This window comes from Micropterus dolomieu, linkage group LG18 (assembly GCF_021292245.1).
Source record: "Micropterus dolomieu isolate WLL.071019.BEF.003 ecotype Adirondacks linkage group LG18, ASM2129224v1, whole genome shotgun sequence".
In the NCBI taxonomy this organism is placed as follows: Eukaryota; Metazoa; Chordata; class Actinopteri; order Centrarchiformes; family Centrarchidae; genus Micropterus; species Micropterus dolomieu.
The window spans coordinates 34,515,769-34,540,320 of record NC_060167.1 but is presented as its reverse complement, the minus strand read 5'-3'; the positions used below and the strand labels follow the sequence as shown (position 1 = coordinate 34,540,320).

The window sequence follows — 24,552 nt, the reverse complement described above, 5'->3', positions numbered from 1 at the left end:
ATTTTTTGTCACTATATAAATGAAATATAATTGAATTAAAGCACAGTCAAAAACACATTTTCATGTTTGGCTGATTGACAACAATGCCAGTACAACGTGCAGAAGACTAAATAGTTGTGATTGATGGCCTCTGCCTCCCTGACTCCACTTTTTCAAAGGAGAAGAAACTGGGACAACAGGAATGGAAATGATATGGAAGGATGATAATTTCATTTGAGAAGGGGCTCCCTTTCTGAAGCACTTTCCAGTGTCCATCAAGCCCAGAGCAGGACATAGGGAAGAGGACACCTATGGAGAGGACAACGATTAATCTTTTTCAAATCAAAACTGTGATTTGAAAGAACACGATTAGGTAATCATGAAGACCTCAATTAAATGTAGGTTTATTATACAGCTCCTTTATGAGACAGATCTGCTCGCTACTCACAAGCTCCATGCGCCTCCTGTTACGTTTCTACTCACCAATCAGAGCGGGCAGAGGGCGTGTGCAGTTTACAACAACAAACGAAACTAGGGGAAAACGTGGGATAATGGCATCAGCCGAACTGACACAGGCAGAGGCTGTGTCGCCGTTTTGTTTTGTCCTCTGCCCAGCGTCAACTAACACTGGAAGTGTTTCTGCGGCGGAGCGTTGAGCCTGTCCTACGTTGTTGATGTGTTGTTAACACATTTTGTGTGCTTCTACTACTAATAACAGCTCTTTGTGACTTTTGTTTTCATTCCGTTGTCTGCACGACTTTATATCCCACATGGAGCATTTCAGAGTAAGAGCGTTTTGCCTGCTTGATTTTGTTGACTTGATTTCCTCAGTTGTCCTTAATTTTTCTGCTTCTACCATGGTTAAAAAGGCTACATAGTTCAGTTGTTTCTTTTTTGTCTGTTTTAAACGTGCTTATAATTGATATATGATCGGGAATCTGCACAGGGTGTTTTAGTTTGAAAATTGTGACCCATCACAGTTGTGATGGTGTCTCAAGGTGTAATACTCCATGACATGTTTATTCTATTACACAGTGAATACTGCACTTTAACTATTTTTAAAAATCGCAAATCAAATCATAATCGCAATATCTGGCAGAAATATCACAGTAAGATTTTTCCCCCAAATCGTTCAGCCCTAGTGTGAGAAGCTCAGTTTTCCCAATTAAGTAAGTCATTCAGTTGGTCCATTTCAGTTCACCCACTTTTCTCTTTCTAGGAAGGGCATGGACCAGGAATACAGAGAGACTGGAGCAAAAATGATGAGTGAGGATGATAAAAAGAAGAGAGCATAGTATTTTCACAGACCACAATTGCAGAGGGACTGTTGGCTGGTGAGATGAAGGATGCAGTGGTTATAACTAAACTAAATTGCCCACCTCCAACACTTCCCTCTCATTTTCTCTGTGATAACCATAATCATTCAGTATACAGCCTTTTTCTTCATTATCTCTTACTGTAATGGCAGAAATTTGTTTCTCCTTACATCTAATCTTTTATGTATGTACTTCTATTACTACTATTATTTTTACTATTATAGCTTATACTCATAAAACCACATATGTAGGTTTTAAGTCAGAGCTGTGAGACTGTTTTATTGGTTTCCTCTCCTGCCGTTCCTCTTCTCACCTTGAATGTTTTTTCAAGGCCGGGAGAGGATCTCTGTTCCCCAAAACATAGAAACCTGGACTGTCTAAATGATTCTGCATCCCTTTGCTCGGGGCCAGACACTCTAAGCTACCCTAAGCGGCAGGTCTCTGGACAAGCTGATTTTCTGTTGTAGTACTTCTCTGTTAATCTATTTTAATAATAAATTCTTCTAAGACAGCGGTTTGTTGTAACTCAATTATTTGCTCAAGCCCTAACCAGCAATATTCAATTTCCATGACACTTACTATCTCTGCTTTCAAAATGTGTCTGGTGTACATTCTGATGTACTGTTTCGCCCCTCCCTCCAGACCTCCCTCTAAATTTCAACAAATATAACAAAAATTGCTTCTGGAAATGAATTGTCTAGCCTAGCTTTTAAGTGGCTATAATCAACGTCTTTATATTATAAGACGTTTCAAATAACAATGTGAGAGAAGTTACTCACAGTGATGAACCTACAGATACAGAATCTGCAGCTCCCCTTGACTTTGCAGAGCTTTATAGCGAGTTTCAGCTCACTGTTTAATCGTCCAGGCCCACAAGTTTATTGTTTGATTCACTCTCATCTCTCTCAGAGTGTCGTTTATGGGCCGCGCATGTAAAAGCAAGTTAGTGATTAACTTGTGAACATAGTGAAGAATCTGACTTACATTCATCATGTGGACACAAACACTACTACAAATGAATGACAATGTTGCTCCGATACTGCAGGATGTGTAAATATGCAAATATTTGCTAACAAGTTTGCCACGTCAACTACAAAGGTCAATGTTGTCTCAACTTGTATCTGCTGCCCAAAATAAATAAAAAAATTATGATGGCAGGTCTAAAATTTTCAGCATGGTTATATTATCCAAGAGTTTACTGCTCACCTCAAAATCCTCAGAGAATCCATGTTGGTTGTTTGAACAGAGTTCAGAGACATGTTTGATGAACTGCTTGACTGGAATGGCTTCCATGTCATCTGCATAGAAAAGACAAGATCAGGGTTAAACCAGCTTCACAGGAACAATAATTTACCCTGGAGCAAGAGTTAAAAAAGAAGATATTTGCAGATAAAACCTATTTTACTAAATGTTTTGTAATCGCAAAAAGTTCTTCATTTTTTTGTTGGCGTATGGGAAACACACCCCTGGAGATTTCAATTCTATCAAACAATTTTCCTCAGTAAATGATACTACTTTCAATATCCCTTAATGTATTGTTTGGTCTACTGGAAATGACACCTGCCTTTACAGGGCAGTGTGGTGAATTCTGGATTCGAATATAAACTCGCTCCATGTGCGACAACCTCATCCTACAAATAAATACAATAAGAACAATTGTCTGCTGTTTCCTACATTATTGCTTGTGTCATGTCAATCACAATATATTATACTGGTTCTCTGTTGAATATTCTTACCCCCCCCCCCTCCAAAACATCTAGTTCATTGCATAAGTCATTACATGCAAAATGATTGAACACGCTGTCATAAGCTGTCTATTATACGTTTTTTTCTAAATGTGTGCATGGTGTGCCATGCAGTGCTGTGAAACAGTCACGACAACAGTCATGACAACAAATTATAGTACAAACATCAAAGGCACAAATGTGAATCCTTTCCAATCTCTTCCTACGTGTAACTTAGTACTGTTGAAATTTCTATATGCCATACAGAAAGAGTGCAGTCTTGTGCGTTATCATTTGTCATCCGAACCTTAGTATACGGAGTACATTATGTTAGTACGTTATATTGACAACGTAGCTAAACATATTGACATGTTGTTTGTAAAAAAGGGCTTGTCCTTCTTCTGGATTCGAAACATGTTCCAAAGCGACTGAGAAAAAGTGTTGTTGATATTAAAGAACTCCAGCCCAGTGATGCTAAGAACTTGACCTGTCAGAGGATGGCGAACACAACAAGTTCCCGAGAATGCAATGGCCCACACATTTCAGCTTACACTAAAAGGTGCCATTAAACGCTCAAGCGTTCATTCAGTCATAATGAAAGCAAGAATGCTGGCACACGTTGTGAGGAAATTGTCAGTGGAAAATGAAGAATTGATCAAAAGATGTGGCAAAACTCTGGTCCGGGATTGTAGCACACGCTGGAACAACACTTTTGAAATGCTGAAAAGACTGCTGAAGACCAGATCTGAACTAAACCAGCTACTTGAGAATTTTGGCATGAACACACTTCTCACATGTGGGCTAAGCTGGAGTACCTTGTCAAGCTGCTTGAGCCCTTTGCTGTTCACACAGACTGGCTACAGAGTAACAGCCAGTCACTCTCACAAGTAATGCCATGTCTGCTCAACCTTGAGGCACACTCGCTGACAACTGCTGTTGGGAAGCAATCAGCTCAGGTGCTGCTGAAGTCCTTAAGATAACGTTTCTCTGGCATTCATCCCGATTCCATACAGTTTGATGCTACACCAGCAGAAGCCTGTCTAATGGATCCAAGTGTTTTGCTGGTTCTTCTTCAATCACACAGTGCCACCGAGGAGGGCAGCACAGTCATTTGTGCAGAACCTGGCAGCTCAGTGTAACCCAGCTGCTTCTCAGTATGATGTTGCCACTGCAAGGGCCACTCTGACTCGACATAGGCCTATGTCTACTATCCTTGTTTATATTTGGAAAACGGAATGTAGCCTATAATTAACTTTACTTTCTGCTGAGTTATATATAAAATAAAGACATGATCTCTTTTGCAATCATCCTTATGACTCTACATTATTTAACTTGCTGTGTACCAGCCAATCCAGTCCTTTTTACCTATTGAAATACCTTTAAATGGACAATAAATTTCTTTATATTGATGCTTATTGTATGTGCCTGGAGGAGGTTAAATATGGACAAAGACAAAGTGCAATTGCCGATTTACATATTCATGTCTTTTCTAAGAACAGCAGCATTTAGTCTATGATGCTAACTAAATTAGCCAACTACTAAGCTGTGTGTGTGGTAACAAGTCTTTTTATCTAGTGTCTTCATTGCAGAGAATGAATGTTCAAGAACAGTCCAGTAACTGCACAGTTTTTCTATTATTAGAATAATACGACTAATAATACGTCTCAACGGAGAATACTAGCCCGTGGTGCCTGTTTATAACACCGGAGAAACAGAACAACCACGTCTCTGGAGCCATGAGTTTTCCTCAAGATCAATGAGAAATTGTTGCTTGACTTCAGTACATCCATCTCTTTCTCACCCCCCACACACACACACCCACCCACCCACTTGAAATCTTGAAAAGCAGCATTTGGAACAGCTGATTCATTCATAATGCAAGGGACTTAATTATTATTATTTGTACAATGTTGGACACGAGGCTATGTAATCTTAACATAGCAAAGCTGAGATGGAGCAGTATCTTGCCAGCTGTCTGGCTTTCATTGTACTACCAGGTACAGTACATGTGCAACTTAAATATTCAAATATTCACTGTATTAATGATGTCAAGTACAACATGTGAAGTATTGTTAAATAATTGCAATTCATTTGCCATAGAGCTGCGGCACCTGCATCTAGTGCTGCAGAGTCCAAATCATTGATTAGCCTAGTTAATTTTGTAGTAACTCGATCCTCAAGGCTTTTTATTTTTTCTATGATTTTTTTTCACAGATTGAGCTCTCTGAGACTCCTGGCCCCCAAGCAATGTTGTGTGTGGCTCATGAATGGGTTTAATACATGCCGTTCATGTATGTCTTCTTTATTCTGCTATTTCAAACTTTTCCGGCCACACCGCATCTCACCACAGAAGGAGAATTACACACATGTTCCACTCAAGGTTGCAGCAAAGCAGCCCCAAAACATCAGTGAACCTCCACCATGTTTGACTGTAGGGACCGTGTTGTTTTCTTTGAGGGCCTCATTTCTTTTTCTGAAAACAGAATCATGAGGTGCTTTACCAAAAAGCTTAATTTTAGTCTCATCTGTCCGCAGGACATTCTCCCAGAAGGATTTTGGCTTCCTCAGGAAAGGTTTGTTTCTATGTCAGCAGCGGGGTCCTCCTGGGTCTCCTACCATGGCGTCTCTTTTCATTCAGATGGCAACAGACACTGTTCAGCCTGAATTGGTTTGGAAGTTGATCGAGGTTCTTTATCCACTATTTGAACAATCTTTCATATTTTTTTCTCTTTCATCCACGTCCGGGAAGATTAGCTTTAAAGACATAGGCTGTAAACGTCTTGACAATGTTGCGCACAGTGGACACAGGAACATTAAGGTCTCTGGAGATGGACTTGTAGCCTTGAGATTGTCCATGCTTTCACATGATTTTAGTTCTCAAATCCTCAGACAACTCTATTGTCTTTTTTTCTTTTGACCATGCTCAGTGTGGTACACACAGACACACAACAAAAGGCTGAGTCAACATTTCTCCATTTCACATGCTTGAAATAAAATTATTTCTGGAGATTTTGAAAAGGTTTTGTCCAGTCAAATTTTTGGAGTTTTCTGTGGAATATCTCAGATTTGGCTTTTTTTCTCTCCCTTTTTGTTGTTGTTTGCAAACACAAGAAATAAACATTAGAATACCTGTCACGCTGTGTACCTGCCTGCCTTGTTTAGTTTATTCTCAGTTTTGTTATTTTAGGTTTTTCTGTATCTGTTATTTAGTCTGTCTTGGGTTTCAGCTTTGTCTTTAGTTTTGAGTTATCTGTTATTTAGTCTGTGTTTTGGTTCCATGTCTTTGTTCGCATTATCTTAGTTTAGTCTGCTCTGTATTTTGTGTTGTAGTTCTGTGTCCTCTGTTATGATCCCTGTGTTATAGTTGGTCGGTGTTTGTCTATTTACATGGGTTTCTGTTATTGTCTGAAGTTAGATTCTTGTCTGGTATTTTGTAACATGTGTTCTGTCTGTGTGGGTTGTTTATTTTGCTCCATGTCTGCCTGTCAAGTGTTCAGTCTGTTCCCCCAGTTATCACTCTGCCTGCCTCCCTGTTTTCCCCTGCTGTCGCTCTGTCTCGTTAGCCCTGATCACGGTCAGCTGTGTTGTTCCCGCCCTGCTCGTTAACCCTGTGTATATAAGTTTGCTGTTTCTGTTCAGTCTCTGTCTGGTCATTACAGTGTGTTGTGGTTTGTAGCATGCCATGAGCTGTCGCCTGTGTAGTTTGTCAGCCTTGGATGTCTACCTGTAACATTGCCTGCCTGCCTGCCTGAACCTTGGATCTGTGTTTACCCTGTGCCTCATTTTTTTTTTAGATTTATCATTGGACTCAGCCACTGCCTGTAAGTGGAAGCTGGAATGTTATTTTAGTCTTTTTGCTAAAAAAAGATGATTCCCAATTGATAATACAGACACGCACAAAGAAATACTGAGTGCATTAAACCATCAGCCCTGTACTGTTAGTACTCCACCAATTTAGCACTGCACTTCTATAACACTGTCAGACTCTCAAACTGGATGTGGGTTTTTTTGTTTGTTTTAAATTCCATGCATTGTTTTCCCCTTGTCAAAACTGGAACCTACATTACCCACAATCCAACGGCTGACAGTTCAGTAAATTCAGGTGTGTAATGCAAGTAACACTTCTTGCTAGGCTCACTTCTTAGGCCCCATCCACAAAACTGAGACCTTTTGCTACATTTGCACCTCCAGTCCAGACTAAAATGGCAAAAACAAAGACCTAAAACGGAAAAGTTTAAAAACGCTACCAACCCTGTTTTTCTTCTAAAACTCCAGGTAGCGTTTTAGTGCGGACGGGCAAAAAACAAAGGATTTTAGAAATGATGACGCAGACGCTCACATTTGGCTTCCTGATTGGGTCTGCCTACACTTTAAGCTACTGTGCATGTCGCCATTTACTCGTGAAGACTCCCAGTTTGTTTTCTGCCACCACAGTCGCTTTTAAATCCTGGGTTACATTCAGTAACGGTCCCATCTCATTAGTCCATGGGGGAAAAAATCTGGTCTGGTTCTGTCTGTAGTACTTTATTCTCTTGCCAAATCTTCTGTAGCTACAGAATAGACAATCTGCTTCCTGTTTACACCGGCACACGCATGCCCAGCGTACATGAACGGCCAGTAGATGTGTCAGCCGTTTTAACATGGAGATGAACTCTGATACGCAGCTACAACGCTGATGTGGACTGAGAAGATTGTATTCATTTTAAAACAAACTAAGTAGTGTGGATGAGGCCTTAATCATCAGCCTCAACAACACTGACTCAAGTGACATCACTTGAGGACACATCAGATTTCAACATATTGTTTACTAAGATATTGATCTTCCCATCCTCATAAAGAAGCACGTGACACTAATGTAACTCGCTGTTTGTCTGTGTGAGTGGTTCTGTAAAAGGTTGCTGCCTGCCAGTTTTAAAACGAACAGAAGGTCTTAAAGAGGATTATAGGATGCACAAGGCTGAGACAATTAACACAACTAACAAATGACCACACACCACATCCCTGTCTGCTGCACTCTGACGTCCACATAGTTAGTGTGGCCGTCATGTGAGCAGTGGGGCTTATTTCTTGATACTTTAACCTCAAAGTCTGTCAAGATACTCGACCATTCCAGTGGTTATTTAAAAAACATATCATACCACGGTGATTTGAAATTTATGGCTGTGTTCCGGCTGGGGGAAGGGAGAGATGCTCAATGGGAAAAAACCCCTTTGGTCTGTGCTAGACTGCCATGCGGGACGCACTGGTCCTGGTGTGAATAGAGGCCTTTCGGAACTCAGCAAAGGCTCATTGTAAAGAGCACATCACAAGCTTTTTAACTGATTTGACGGGTTGTTACGGCTGTGTTTCCCTGCGCTGTGTCCATGTTTTCTGTCCTTTAGTTCTGCTCTGGGAGTGCTCCAGTTAATTACCAAATAAGCTCCACCTGGCCTTGGAACGCAGGCTTTAAAAGCTGCTGTGCAAGTGTCAGGAGAGGCTTCTTGATGTGGGACTGCTGGACTTGCTGCCTCTCAGCTGGGGCATTTTTGTGTTATGTTGTGTTTTTGCTGTTCTTAATTTATCGTCTTGTTATGTTAATAAATTCCCTTGATTTGGTTGTTTTAAAGGTGTTATCTATGTTAAGTTTGGGTTAGTGTTGGGGTGTTCGCCCCATGTTGCTACCAAAGGGTGGGGCGTAACACGTGTTTTGATTCAAATCCTGGACCTGAGCTTCTAGGGAGCAGCTATCAAGCACTGGAGAGGTTTTTGTGTGTTCTGTAAATGGTGAACTAAGCACAGCCTCTTTATCGCACACAAATGCACACATAATCACTTAAGCCGTCTTACAGACACAACACAGGTTGTGCTGTGGCTGCCCAGCCACTCTACGAAAAGGTTTGAGGAATGGTTAATGTCCCCGCCGGAGATGGTACTCCACATAAAAAAGTTCTTAAGTGATTTTTAGCTGTATTGACAAATGTCAACAGGATGTGTGCGGTCAGCTCTCAGAGATGTACACCACCTGCGACACTGATGGTGACTCCAGGGCAAATACTTTAAACAGACCAGGCTGAGGAAAATGTTTTAGGTTTAGGCTAGGGTTGGGTATCGTATGTCTACAATGATCCATTGGGATGGATGATGTCATGGGGGGGGCAGCAGACGTCTTATGTGTATGTGTTTTTGCACAAACTTCACTCTGTTTATACAAAAAAAATAATAATATATATATATAAACCCCGGTAGACTTAAGTTACGTTACAACTCGAGGCGGGTATTTTACGTACGGACCAGGTAAAGCAACGGTGAATAGAGTGCAGATGTTGGCTTCAGTTGTTTGATAGGCTGGACTACCAGGATACTCACAGCTAAATAACAGGGTCTTCACAGTAGACCAGGAAAACGGGCTGCAGATGGAGGCTACATAAAAAGGGCAGCCTAATCCAAATGTGCATTAGCTGTTGGATTCTTCAACGAAACAATGCGCACCTTTCGTTCAAAATGAAATTATACTTAAGTCGTTCCACATTTTGACAAGATAACGCCTGGTATTGATAAAGCACACAAGTAAGTCGTTGTTGACAACAATAAATGATTTCTGTCTGTAAAGTTATATTTTAAAATGACATATCTGAAAAGTGTTTCATTCGTCCCGGCTCTCCCTACTTAAACAACCTTAAAACCCGCTTTCACAGGGTGGTATGATGTGGAAATGTGATTTATTTTGCTAGGGGTGGAGGGCTTTACAATCACGAAGCTGGCGTGATGTCTGTCAGCCATTGCCGATGGTCTCATTCGGACCGAATGCAATGATTGGCTGGCTGACTGTCACTCTCCCTCGCTGCCATGGCTACCAGCCGTGCTGCTACAGGAGCTGCCCCCGTGCGCGCGCCCGGTCAGCTCGCACAGACCTGACGAGCGAAGCGGTCAGACCGGAGGTAAAATCTGCGTGGCTTTTCAACGATAGTCACTGACAACTAAGGAACACAGAGGGGCTGAGAAGTTGCACCGTGGTGGCTTTATTTCTGCTGGACAGGTAACCTGGCTTTTTTATCATTTTGATGGTAATTTGTTACTGTCATCGCTAGCAAACGTAGCTACCTACTTAGCATACAGCTAACGGTTGCTAGGAGTGCAGGCTGGTGTTGGAGCCAGAGTAGAGACGATGAATTATATCTAGCTGTAGGTGAGCTGGAAAACAGCAGTGCGAGCTGTGTTCTCCAATGCTAATATAAGGTAAGACAATGTTGGTGTAGACTGCGCCGGTTTAGTTATTCACCATCTAGGTTTATTATACTACGTTTCCACCTTGTATCTAATCTGTTTGTGTAATGATCTTGTGTCTGCAGGCCTTGTTTGACTGGATATTACTCTTTTATAAATGATGTAGCTGTGTGTTTGTAGTTATGAGAGACTTCAACGTTAGTGTACATAAACAATGATGGCTAAAGGTCCCCAAGTATCTGTGTTTTTGGTATATAAGCTACCTATAATATAGTTTGTTCATAGCTAAACCTACTGTGTGAAAACCTTTTACTGTAACTGGTGTTATGTCATTACTTATTTTACCAGAACTAAAAAAATCCTGTATGTTTTGTTTCTACTGCGCCCTCAGGTCACCTGCAGTCTTCCAACACCCTGTGCTTCTCACCAGTATACGCTGATCAGACCATGCTGGCTGGCCTGGATTACAACCACTGTGTCCACAGACCAGCCAGGAGAAAGCTGACACAGTTCAGTATGTTGCATTATGAGTACTCCTATGCATTTTACTAACTCACTTATAAGTGAGTCAAAAAATTAAACAGTATGAGGAATACAGATAGATGGTGCTGATTTATTATTGATTGCATTTTTTGTGGAAATGGTCTGCTAATTACTCTATAAGAGAACAATGTCAGGTGTTAGAAACTTTTCACTAAGCTGATCCTCCTTTCTGTATTATCAGGTACAGCAAAGTGTACAACAAAGAGTCCAGGAAGTGGAGCTTGTACTCATTGAAGGTGGAAAAGGACTAAAGTTACATCGCAGAACTCCTAGAGTGCCAGCTGCCGCCTCCTCCTCCAGTTGTCTACTACTGAGATGCCTAGAAGCAGAACCAGGAGACCTGATGATCCCCGTCAACATGGGGTTCAGTCAGGTGTCCCTGTTGCTAGATACAGCAAAATATAAAACAAAGTAATATGGTTGGTTTTTGAAATGTGGTAATCATGTCAGAGAGGTGACTGTGATATATTTAATCATCTCCACAGCAGCGATACGATGCTACGAGTAAAGTCTGAACTGTCTTCATAATCAGTCAGGACACCTCTGGACACACCTTGTCTCTTCCTGTATACACTTATTTTTATTGATGTTTTAAAAATTATCTATTTGTGACATAGGTTGTAGTTTTAGTAGTATATAATAACAATAAACAAGTGTTATACCACATTTGGATGTCATTATTGGAGACATAAGACAAATGTATTTATCACTTTCAATGTTTTATTTAAAAAAAAATATCATCCAGAACAGGGGAAAAATATACTTTGTATTTTCTCTACCCTCCTGGGCAGAAAAAGACAATGTACAAGTGTTTATTCACACAGTGGAGGGAATTATTTGTGTAGCACTGTGTCAGTTAGTGATATTACATCTTCCACCCTGCTAGGATTAAACCTCTGTATTGGCCTGGTGGATCAGGAGAACAGCTGCATATCTTCCAGAAACAGCAACTCAGTATCACGACTCTGTGTCTAAGTGCTCCACACTGCCACACGACAAACTGTCTGTCTGCTGCCTGACTGAACTGTCTGTTACTCTGTCCTGGGTCTGGAAGGTCAGCCATGTGTGGTGCATGGAAACACAGTAGTCTGGATGTTGTCGTCAGATTCTGGTCTGTAAAGGAATATATAGTTGTTAGAACCCCAAATTGGAAACATTGGTGTAATAGGACAGAACAGTCATCAACATGATCAGATATTTTTATTGAACAGGGGTTTGTTGTTCTCTAACAGGACTTCTGTGTCCACATTACACACCAGGTCAATGTACATGACCCAGATGAGCTGATGGCTGACAATAATGGTGTCACCGTGGAAGCTCTAAGATGCAAAACAACGTACATGTTATGAGTATGAAATTCACATTCGTGTAGTGTAACTGATGGAAACGGGGAAAATATGTATCAGCCTGTTTTTAGCTTTGCCCAATGTTACGCAAAACTCTGCCTTTTTAAAACCTATCCAATATTAACATGCTAGCTTGATAGTGAGTACTAACAGCCGGGTTAGTTGTTTATTTTCATAATGATAAAGTTAGATGTTTTCTTACCCCTGATGTGAGCCGCTGCTCTCCGCTTGTCACACTGTCCTCGTCCTCCTGCGGTGTCGGCGACGCGCGTTCACGTGTTTTGGGGCCTTGGCTTTTGAAGGAGCCCGGAAGGGAGGGGGCGGGAGTTTCTCTGTTGGATACTTTTAAAATCCAGCAGTTTCTGGCTAGTTTCTCAAATTTACCTACCCTGCCTTTAAATAAAAATATTTAATGTTGGCTTTTTGTTTCATACGGGACACAAAGTCCGGGTTCTGGCCCTCCATCCACACCAACCACCTCCTTATTCAGTCTTTTCTGTTAAATATCATTTACCTACCTTTACCGTCAAAAACTGACACTAGAGGGCTTCCCCCACTGTGTTGAACTTTGACGCTATAGGGATCCCCAGTATGTTACAAACTGACGCCGATGGGTCTTGACCATGCGTCCATATGAGACAGTGTGGAGAAACACTGCACCAAGAAGCTTCAGGACTCCTCAAAAGCATATGTGAGCAGTGTTATTCATTCAGCAACAGTGGACAAACAAAAAGGCCTGAAAACTCTCTATACCAGCACACCAGGAAAGCCGTTTTGCATGGTGATTATATATATGAGAAGTGTTGTAGTTGATTGTTACCTGGTATGGGGATGACAGGGGTCGTCTCATTGGGTACCACCCTGGGTGAATTGCTGTCTTCCACATAGAAATGAGCTGTCTGGAAACAGCGCCTGACAGAAATAAAGAGAGATGACATTTTTAACAATGTCCAAGGAAGGTTAAAATCAAGGGCAACTGGACTTGGTTGAAGGTGCTCGAAGATGTTTCATCCCTCATCCGGAAACTCAGCTATGTAACTGTGGGATGTCGTTGTCTGAATGATCGATACCACTGGTCCATCATTCATCGTTTGATAGCAAAAGGACTTGTCTAATTTCAAAGCGAACAGCTGACCCCCCCCCCCGCCCACATAGAGTCACATAGAAAGCAGATGTCGTACAGAGAAGCCTTCAGCAGTAGACACATCAGTAGGTGTTTCAAGTCTTTGACAGTGACTTTGGCAATTCACAAATGTTATGTTTCACGTCACACTGCTTTGAAATGGAAATCTGCATCAGGCATTTAGAGACAAGGTGGAGTTAAAATACAGCAGAAAGTAGAAGAGGTGTCATATGTCTTCTGTCTTAAACTCTCAAAGTAAAAACAATCTAGAGACAGAATGAAAGAGATGTAGACTCTGTTCACATCCAACTGTTATTAGAAGTCTACAAAATACAAAAAATATGCTGAATACAAAAATGTATTCCGAATTTATGGTATGTTTCTATTAACAAAATAAATAGCCTGAGAGATTCCATTCTTTTAATATGATTAGAACTAAACAAGTTATCTGAGAACTGGACTGAGAGGAGATTGTAAGACTTTACTTGGGATTGAGCAAATCAGTGAGTGTGTCTTGAATTGTTCCTGCGGCCTTCTATATGGGTCAGTGTACTTCAGGATGATGATGATTCTATTTTGAATAAAATCCACTAGCCTTCCTTAGCTTACCAGATGCTTCACTGAACACTACATGCGTCCACTGCAATAATACTGTATCTTTATTACATCTATTGGATGGTTGTTCTCAAAGCGTAATCCCAGCAGGATTAACATGAATGATGTTCTACTGGTACATCAAAACCCTGAATGGAAAAGCCAAAAGTAGTTTAAGTGTGCAAAGTGTCGGACACAAGAGGCAGTTTTTGCCATCCTATGAGCTACCAACAGTCATTGATGGTTTCTTTTCCCCATGAGGATAAGAACACACAGTGAGGAGAAAATGCCATTCATCACCATAACATAAATGGTAGTGAAACAGCAATGATTTCACTATTTACTGGAAATGCAGAGACCTTAACTAATGCTCTTTTGTCATCCTGTGCCCTCTTGAGAAACACCAGTGGATGGAAGCATACACTCATTTGTATTTATGTTTGCACATTCAAAATAAAAACACCTACTGAGTTATAGCCTACCTATACACTTCATTCCTGTTAAAATATTTTAAAATGAAAGACTGCCATATGTCTTGGGTTACATTCAGTAACTAAATGAAACTAAACTTACTGTTTGTGCTACTATCTACACTTTTCAGTGTCCTTATCTCGCTCCTAAAACTTGACAGCAACAGTTACTCAACACCCAATGCATCAGTGTGTGTGTGTGTGTGTGCCCTCCCTACCTGTATCTGATACAGAGCAAAGAGCAGAGAGCGTTCATCCTGGTGAACAAGCAGCGGAGACAGAGCAGATGGGCTGCTGCATGCTGCTACTGACACGAACTGAGAGCCAGTGCACAGAGAGGGAGGGACAGAAGGAGAGAAGGAGGGAAGGAGGGAAGGGGGGGAGGGGGGGGGGGCAGCTTTTCTAACAAGGCACGAAGGGGGTTGTTCTCCCTCTGTGACACCAAGATGCACACACAAACACAGGTCAGCAACTTCCTGGTGTGAGACAGCTGCTGTCATGATGCATTCAAGTCACATGGGACAAAGTTGACAGAATCACGCTGTGGGTCAAAGAAATTATTTACAAACTTATAGGAAGCCACAGTTCTTTAAATTGTTTGCTTCTCAACACTTTTTCACCCTTGGGATTTGGGACTTTGTATAATTTATTTATTGATGCACTTGAGTTTTACAGAGCCAAACCAAACATGACCTGAAAATAAAATATAGAAAATAGATACACTATATTCAGACTCATTAAATTAACACTGCTCACTCAATGTTTGCATTTACATTCATAAATGGTTTCGTTGCCTTCAGTGTAACAACATACAAATGTGAATACTACCAAATTGTTGTAATAACATATCATCCCACTGTCCTGCATCTATAGATATGACTTGAGCACTGCATAATGTTGTTTATCAAGTGAGGTCCAATGTGCTTCCTTTCATTTACAGTAAATACTATTACAATATACTCTTATAAAGTAAGGTCAGCTTTTTTGGTGTGTGAATTGTTTTAAGAAGCTCATATTTACGTCTTTCCCGTAGGACCTGAATGCAGTAGAGCAACAGTTTGGGTAATGAGGGCGGCCCCAACAGCTGCTGGAAGACCAATAGGACTGCACCAGGGGTGGAGTATGTGTGGAGCCAGCTTTGCTCCACAATAGGATTAAATACCCCAACAAACCTCCAGCATCTGCTGCCAGGCCTGTGTGTGTGTGTGTGTGTGTGTGTGTGTGTGTGTGTGTGTGTGTGTGTGTGTGTAAGGGAGAGAGAGAGAGAGAGAGAGAGAGAGAGAGAGGCATTGTGCACAATTTAACCCAACACTTGAGAGCAACAGCATACCAGTGTTCTCAATAAGAACTATATGATATTTAATTTAAATTTTTTAAATTCACTCTAGCATATGTTGGACACCAAGTTTAATGCCAAATGTTTATTGTGTCAGTATTGCTTACTATTCCATTCTGTCTTTCTTTACATGCCACCATTGATTTGCTATGTATTTCAGATTTCATTAAAGGACCACCATCTGATGCTTTTTTCCACAATGCAATGATAGTACTTTCAGTACTTATATAGAACAGATATGTAAATCAAACAAGTGGCTATAAATAAAGGGTTCTTATTTTGGTATAACTTCTTTTTTAGACCACAAATACTAGGTAAAATACAGCCAATAAATGATTACATGAGACATGCATGCATGCTTGTGCAATATGCAATTTTGCGTCAAAACTATCTATTGTCAGAAGGAGAAAAACATTAAACTTTAACACACACCATATGCCATACGTTTATAAGGACACCAAATTAAAAGCAATAATCATTTCAAGGCAACAATGAGCAGTGTTTCCTCTAAGCTGAGCATTTATCAATTCTAATAATGCGTAGGAAAATGTAATTCAACGGTGGAAGGAACATGGACCTGTCATGCCTTCGCCACAAAGCAACAATGTCTTTATTATCCTGTTCTCTGTTTTGTTCATACGCCCACTACTTTGTACTTTAATACACTGGTCCGGCCCTAAGATGTACGACTGGCTTCACAATATTGATGAATTGTCTTCCCCGCATTGTATTATGTGTAGGGTTTCCCCTGCTGCAACATAATAAACACACTTCTTCTGCTTAGGACGAGACGGCTTCACTTTTCTACAACACATAATTCATCACAATGATTAAATGATCTCCTGGTCATATAGGGAGAATTGACTTATATAATTATAGATGCTGATTTGGACTGCTGATTTTTTTTGTTACTAGTGCAGTGCCCGTTCACAAGGTCAAAATGTGCGTCTCACATTGGTTTCACCGACAGCATTGGTCGTCAAGAGGCAGCCCGTGGGCCAAGTAAACAAATGCTTTGATAGTGGCTGGTGCTGAAACAGATCTCAGTCATGACAGCAACAGTTACTCTCACTTCCTCTGAAGTGAAAATAAAAACCTGAGAAAGTTTTTTGCAGCAATGCTTTATTGTGAGTTGAAATGAAAGCTTTTACTTTGAAAAGTTTAAAGACAAAAAAAACTAAAGAGTCTGTCAGAGAGAAATGATAATAAGCGTCCATAGGTTGATGGATGCACACGCTCCAGCACATACTTATTGTGAGCATGTGTAACAGTCCGTTCAAAGTTAATTTGTTAAAGAGAGAAAAAAATATATTGGGCGCAAGATGGGACCAAACACAAAACCTCGGAATGTAAGGCCTGAACACTACTGACTGAACCCAACAATTGTTTTTAAATGGCGGAGATACTGCTCTTCCTTAGAACTTAACATTAAACTAAAACTCTTATTACTCTTACTCTAGTATATTTATTCATTCTGAACGTGTCGTGTGTTTAAATTGCACCCAACGTGACGACACTCTCCCTTGGGTCCACAGCAACACAGGCCCTGCAGTGTCATCATACTGTATATTTGAAAAATATGTTTCCATCAGCCTTTCCTCTATCTAATTTTGTATAGTCACTATCAGTATGTCACCTTTTCACCTCATCAGGGAAAAAACATAATTACAATACTTAGTTAGTTTACACACGGTAGCTCCGCTTTAATCTTGAGTAGCTGTCTCTAATCATTCAGCTTACACTGAATTTCCAGCTAAACTGACGCTTATTGTGACCCTTTTCTCTCTCTCTCTCTCGCCTGTCATTCACCGGTCTTGTGCAGAGTATAGCGTTCATGCCGTGCTGCCGACAACTGCATGCATGCATCCTCGCGGGTCTGTGGCTTACTTTTGGTCTTTACATCTGTTCAAAACTAGAATGTTGCTGGAGCGGACAACTCAGCTGCTGCTGCAGAGTCATGTGCAGTGAGGTAGGAAGACAGCAGTAACAGTGACACACCTGGCACGGATGCTGCCAGCTTCTTAATATTGTGGCTCAAATAACTATTAATTAATCCTTAGGATAGGAGGAACCTGTGTATGTGTGTCACACACACACAGATCACACTCACACACATACCTGATCACACTGTCACCACACACACTTTAGCATACTTTATTTTAATTCACAAATAATTGAATATCATAAAGGATTTACAAACAATGTCTGTGGGTTTGTAATTAACTCCACAGTAGTAGTTTTTACTGAATGTGTAATTTTGTTATACACCAGGAATTTGATTCAGGGGTGTCGAAGACACAGTGGGTTCAGGAAGATTCAGGAGAGGCATTAAGCGGGGAGGAAGGGAGCTCCGGCATCAGGCAGCGATAGTGGGTAGGAGCAGAATATAACATTGAACCAGAGTTGGTGTTTGTTGGAACCAAGATGGTTATTTTAATTTGTTTCTGTCGAGTTAGAATGAATCAAGGCAAAACAGAGAATAGAATTCAGATGGTGTGGTTGTATTTTTCAGTTTGATTAGGAGAATAGGTGAAATAAAATGTCTTTTCTTGACATTTTTGTAGTTTTTATTTTTTTAGACTAAAAAAGCTAAGTGTAACCTTTGCCATACTATCGGACTATTGCCGCTTGAAGTACAAAGTGAGACTTTGAGACTGGACGGGCCAGGGCTAGCTTGTTAGCATGCTAACATGCTAGTATATTAGGGAGGAGTATAGTATTAGAGCAGGTATAGTAGATGACATGGATGGTCACACAAAGAACAACTTATTTCTTCCAGTTTAAGGTGACCATGCCACCTTTTCAGCCAGTCCTCTCACTTTAAATAGTCAGAACTATTATGTCCGACTTGGAAAAATAAAATACCTTTTATATCTTCTCAATTTCTTTTATTGTTTTTCTGTTCAAGTTCAGCTCCTACATATACAATGTACATATCAATGCAGATAGTCAGGATAGTAACATTTGAACATTTCACTAATTGAACCAGTTTAGTGTAGCAAGGATTATTTTAACATTCAGCAATGAATAGTGATACTAAGTACCCAGGTCCCCAACATAGGGAGGGCCCTCAAAAAGTTTGGAATTTAAAATAGTATTACCCTCCCTGAATGGTGCACATGGTTCAGTCCACTACCGCAGTAGGGTGGATAAAATAAGCTTGTCTCAAAACAAATGTTTAAATGTATAATGTTGTAAAAACCAAATGCAGCATCAATATGCAACCTTCCATTCATCCTTTCACTTTTCCAACCTCTTAGTTACCACCAACTCAAAAGTAATTTATAAGTGATGGTGTTGTTGTACCCACCTCCAGTAGACGAGAACAGCCAGCAGGAGAACAAGGCAGAGGAAAGTCACAGCTGAAACCAGCACCAAAGGTACCAGCCACTCCACACGGCCCAGGCCCGCCCCAGACCCAGGCCTTGGCTGGTGGGTCAGATTGGTCACGGCACTGGGACGGTCTGGAACAAGAAGAACGGAGAAATATAAGGCAAAGAAATTAAGTCCACAGGCAGAGGCTATAGGGGGAGGGGCAGAATGGGTGGGTGAAAGACTAAAATTGAGTCTTACTAGGAAACTGGGATTGGATTAGAGTGAAAATAATAAAGAAGCAGTAAGAAAGAAGAAGAGTTGAGAGAGTGAACAGGAATGATATAGTTAGTGTCAATAATAGCAACTTTGTCTTGGATCATTCATAATCAGTATTTCAGGCTTTCACATATGTTCCTTCATATTACAGCTTTAGAGTTATTGGAAGGTGTTTTCTTTCTCTACTAACGGAGCTAGGCCAGTAGTTTCCAGTCTGCTTAAAGTCTTTAGCTGTGTCTCAACTCCATACTTAATACATATCGGACTTAGTTTTGAGTATGTTCATTTTGTTACATTTCGTTTATTCAGCCTGACTCTGTGTGTATTTTAGGTTTTGTTTTGCACATAACCAATCAGTTGTGTTATTTTAAGTCAACACAGAATATGTGGTATTGGTTGCCAGGGGCGTAGTAGTTTGGGGTTGAATAGCGAAACTAAGTACCCAGGGCCTCAACATGGGGAGGGCCCTCAAAAAGTTTGGAATTTAAAATAATATTTCCCTGGTGGTGCACATGGTTTAGTCCACTCCTGCAGTAAGGTAGATAAAAAAGCTTGTCTCAAAACAAATGTTATATAATGCTGTAAAAAACTGCCTGTCAAATCTGACGGTTGCTTTAGGAGCTTCACATGTCTTTACTTTACATGTGGATTGAAGAAATATGTCAAGTTAATAGTTATTTATGTAAATTGACTTCCAACAGGCTTTACAGCTACATTAATCTCATCCAAGCGTCACTATTTGTTATGGATGTAACTCGCCATGTAGGAAGAAGACATCTTTATTCTTAATCCTTGCTGCAAAACGGAGAAAACAGCCAGAACCATTTCAGAGTTTTATTGACGCCTGTTGGAGCATGTCTTGTTTCATTTCTTGTTCACATTCATGTTGCTGTTCAGTACACAGTGTATACTTTATTGGAATTTTTATTTATAACGTGGAATTGGGATGCAGCTTATTTACTGAGGCTCAACACGTCTTGTACCTACTGCATACCTGAGAAGAAATGGATCAATATCTCAAGCTGGGTAAGACAGCAAACAAAAATATTTCTATTCTACTACTACTACTACTACTACTACTACATCTAACTGAAAATCTGAGGGTGCTGCAGCAAATACAAACCAACAAATAAATCTAATTGAATACTGCTCAATGCTGACTGCTAGGTCAGATCCCAGCTGACACCATCCCCGCCCTGAACCTTGCGCACACTTTGAGAAAGTGAAGCCAAATAACTGCATCAAAACAACACACAGCTCTAGATAACATGAGTCATTTGTTAAATCCTATTTGCTTTCAGGTCCCTTAATCATCACCATCACCACCACCTACCCAGTTCAGCTGCTGCAGCCGTGACGTTGCTGGAGCTGATGCCGGCCCCCATGGCCTTCAATCTGCAGCTTTGCCTGGAGTGGAACGTTACATCAGGCCGGGCCCCTGCACTGCACCACAGCTGGCTTGCGTTTCCACTACCTCTGCATTTCCCTCCTTACATCTACAGACACGCACACAGGCATGCACAATGCACACAGAAAAACCCAGAGATGCTGCCTCCCTATGTTCCCCGCTCCTTTCCTTCTGCTTTTCTGTTACGATTACAGCGGCCTGCCAGAAATAAATAAATAAACCCTTGCCAGCAGCACACAAACATAAACACACACACAGCCAGTCACTAATGTGCAGCAAGATGCATACTGTACACGCACGAACACACGAAACACACACCACACACACACATGTAACTATAAATGGAGCAGAGGCTTTTTTTCTCTCCTGCAGCTGAGTCTAGCCTGCAAGCCTCCTCTCGCCATGTCTGAAAGTAGGCCAGCACTCAGATCAGAGCAAGAAGGGGGGAAGAGGCAGAGAGAGGGTGCATTGGAGGAGAAAGAGAGAGGGAGGGGGACAGTCAGTTCCACAGGCTGCTGTCACAGGGTCCCCCTGTGTGGCCCATGTAACTGTGTGTCTTCTTCTGAATTTCCATTATCATACCACTTCTACAATGTTAGGAACAAGTTCACAGTTTAATAGTGGTGGGAATTGTATTTAGAATAGTATTATCAGCAAAATGTATTTAAGTATCCAAAATAAAAACACTCATTATACAGAATTGCTCCCTTCAGAAAATAATACGATTTCCATTATAATATTGAAATACTATTACAGATGAATTCATGTAATCAGAATTTTAATGTTTATAGTGACACAGAACTCATTTTGACTTTGTATGGGTTGTCGAACCTAGCATGGCATTAATAAACTCATCATACTAGAGATGGGGACTCGAGTTTAAGAGTCCAACTTGAGTTGCACAGACAAAGACTTCAGACTCGACTCGGACTCGAGGCGCGGGACTCGTGAACAATGTTTATTTTTAGGAAACATCTGATGAGCATGCTGTTATTCCCTCCCTGCGTTACCTATAATCTACCTATGTAACACGTAGCATCAGCTGCTCGCAACAAACACCTGCAGCTGCTGTGTTACTTAGTTAATGTTACACTGGTTTGAGAGTCAGTGGGGTTTGTTGACTTACAGTAGGCTAGTTAATAAGCTGTCATTAATTGCATTGCACATTACTCAGTTGTGTTAAAAACAGGTTCCAGTTACAGAATTCCTTATAGCTAAGCAGTATTAGAAACAGCCTGGATTGAACGCAGCAGTTGATACAACATTCATTCATTTATGAGACTTGACTTGGACTCTAGCTCAGAGACTTGTGGGCATCTCTGCATCATACTCATCCATCACACAGATGAATGTAGTGGAATAAAAAGTAAAATACTTCTTATATAGTGGAATAAAGAACCACAAAACTTACTACTAACCACCGGTTGTTACTGTATGAGATCCTGTGCTACTTCTATCCAGGCTTTGACCTATCCTACCTTACTAGTAGGTCATTTTCAGCACATGGGGTTTTGTAAATAAAACAGAACGTTATAGCAGACATGTCGGGTGCATTTACTTTCATTCTTACATCCAGATAAGTGGTTTAGATAATTTACATTCAACTGGTGCTTAAAGTGTCTTTCTGTCTTCTATCTACTATCTTTGCTGACTCTTAATAAAGCTCAGTGTAGAGATTAAGATCAAGTTAAAAGTTATCGAATCAAAAGCGTAGGCTACCACATAATTTAATCAATAATTTATCCACCATAAAATTCACACAGTAATTACAGTATGTTGAGAAACTAATAACTAATTCTAAAATAACTTTTTTTTAACAAAATATATTTAGTTAGTACTCACATTCAGATAGAAAGCATGCAATCAGCATAAAACACTTCCTACATGCAACAACGGCAGCTCTGCACAGAATCTATATAGTTAATACTTTTACAAAGTTGTGCAAAAACTTTTAAGCTTATGCGCTCCGGCTCCAACTGAATAAAATTTGCCAAATGTACTTTGACAAAGAGATTAAGAAAGCCATTTCTAGGAAATATCAGAAGATTGCTTTTGTTCATAATAACGCCTGGACTTGCGCTTAGACTGTTTCACAGCACTTAAAATTGAATTGATGTCCCATTGTGTTGGCTTGGCTAATGCAGTGCACTGCTAAACGTCTTAGCTGGGGGGATGAGGAGGGGAGGCAGGGAGGGGAAAAGCATTAGGTCTGCTCTCAGCTCCTGCTGGAAGTCTGTTCACACTTTACTTGACTACATCACTGAAATTCATCCACTCTAAATCAGTGCAATTCATCGCCACTTACAACAGTATAAGACCTCTGGATATGCCATTACACAAAAGCGCAGTCCCACTTCTTTCCCTGCATACACCACACTCAGCTGTCTATTATCCAACTCTGTTTTGTATTTGCTCCAAAACCTTCGTCGTAACAGCTTAAACAGATAAACACGGTGAGCAGTTGACCTTTATTTGATACATTTTGTCATGGTAATTTCACTTAACTTATAGCCAATCCCCTTAATATTTTTTTTTTTATCATTTTGTAGAGAAACTTCCAAAATCCATTAAATAGAAAAGAAAATATTTGTCATGGTATTGGTTCACAGTTTTAATGAAAGAAACTACAAGATTAAATTTGGACCCATCAAGGCTAACATATGCTAAGTTAAAAGAATGGCATAACTATTCATCTCACACCTCCAGGAGATAACAGTGGAGAGAGAAGGAAATTGTGATCAAGGCAGCCACTCTTCTACATCTTGCTACTACTTAGTTTTCACTGAAATGTCCCCTAAAGTCTCAAAAGGTGATTTTCTTTTTAAATCTTGTGAGCACGAGATAAAATAGATCAAATTACAGGACTTTAGGGGCTCTGTAGAAATGAAAGTGACATCTGAACAGTATCTTACTTTTGGGAACATTTTTGTGTGAGCAAAAAGAGAATGTTGTTCTCTGACACATCAGTGGATTATTACTTTATTTATTTGCACTCAAAAGACCCCAGGTATCACTTCCTTACCATATTGAGATATGATATGAAATCCCTAAGGAGCATACATAATTTCAATTCCAATATTTCTCTATGACCTTTAATCAAACAGACCATCAGTCAGAACCATGGCTATTTCTATATATTTATCACAGGGTCCAATTCGCCGCTAAACAGATGCAAGGTTTCACAGTGAGTTGCACATTACATTACATTTAGCTGACGCTTTTATCCAAAGCGACTTACAATTACATGTCAGAGGTCGCAAGCCTCTGGAGCAACTAGGGGTTAAGTGTCTTGCTTAGGGACACATTGGTGGATGGGTCACAGTTGGGGATTGAACCCGGGTCTCTCACACCAAAGGCACGCGTCTTAGCCACACATTTTTGATGTTATATTTTGTGGTTACAGTTGATCCGGCGGCAGAAACAGCAAAGAGAAAAAGGGAAAGTCGCAGAGCACAGGCAAAAACAGATGGACGTTTAATAGATAGAGAGAAGAGCAGGATTTGAAAGGGTTCAAAACAGATCCTGAATTGGTCCACTTCCTCCTAGACAGGTATGTAATATGTCTGTTTCATTTATGATATACATTGCGAGGAGTGTAATGGAGGTATCGGTCCCGTTGGCCATTACTTTAATACAACTGGCTTATAATGTAACATTTTATGTTGGCCTTGCTACCAAGCTATATCTTGCAGTTGGCTTATTATTATAAAGACGTAACTTACAAGGGAATGTTGATAACTTTAGCTTTCTCTTCAAAATTACTATAACTGAGCAACCAAATCTTCCCCAAACATATGCATTACCTCATTGCTATGCTTCCTGCAAACAGCTGTAACAGCAATTTTGTGTATATCATTCAAATAGTCTTCCTTGTTGGATCCTTGACTGGAGAGTGCTTGATAAAAGAAGTACCTTTTGG

General features: G+C 40.5%; 1 protein-coding gene and 1 long non-coding RNA gene across 2 annotated transcripts in view; one reads left to right on the top strand and one right to left on the bottom strand.

Annotated features, from left to right (window-relative positions):
- The window catches only part of LOC123987096 (receptor-type tyrosine-protein phosphatase gamma-like), a 172,148-nt gene that overhangs the window by 22,543 nt on the left and 125,053 nt on the right, over positions 1 to 24,552 (bottom strand). Inside the window, exons 11-13 of the mRNA XM_046075711.1 lie at positions 18,945 to 19,098; positions 12,932 to 13,023; positions 2,502 to 2,593 (exon numbers count right to left, since the gene is read on the bottom strand). Coding sequence (XP_045931667.1) covers positions 2,502 to 2,593; positions 12,932 to 13,023; positions 18,945 to 19,098 — 338 coding nt within the window. The remainder of the gene's footprint in view (positions 1 to 2,501; positions 2,594 to 12,931; positions 13,024 to 18,944; positions 19,099 to 24,552) is intronic.
- LOC123987481 lies at positions 9,909 to 11,164 on the top strand. Its single transcript, XR_006829138.1, has 3 exons — positions 9,909 to 10,034; positions 10,614 to 10,736; positions 10,947 to 11,164. It is a non-coding gene; the product is annotated as an uncharacterized LOC123987481 (long non-coding RNA).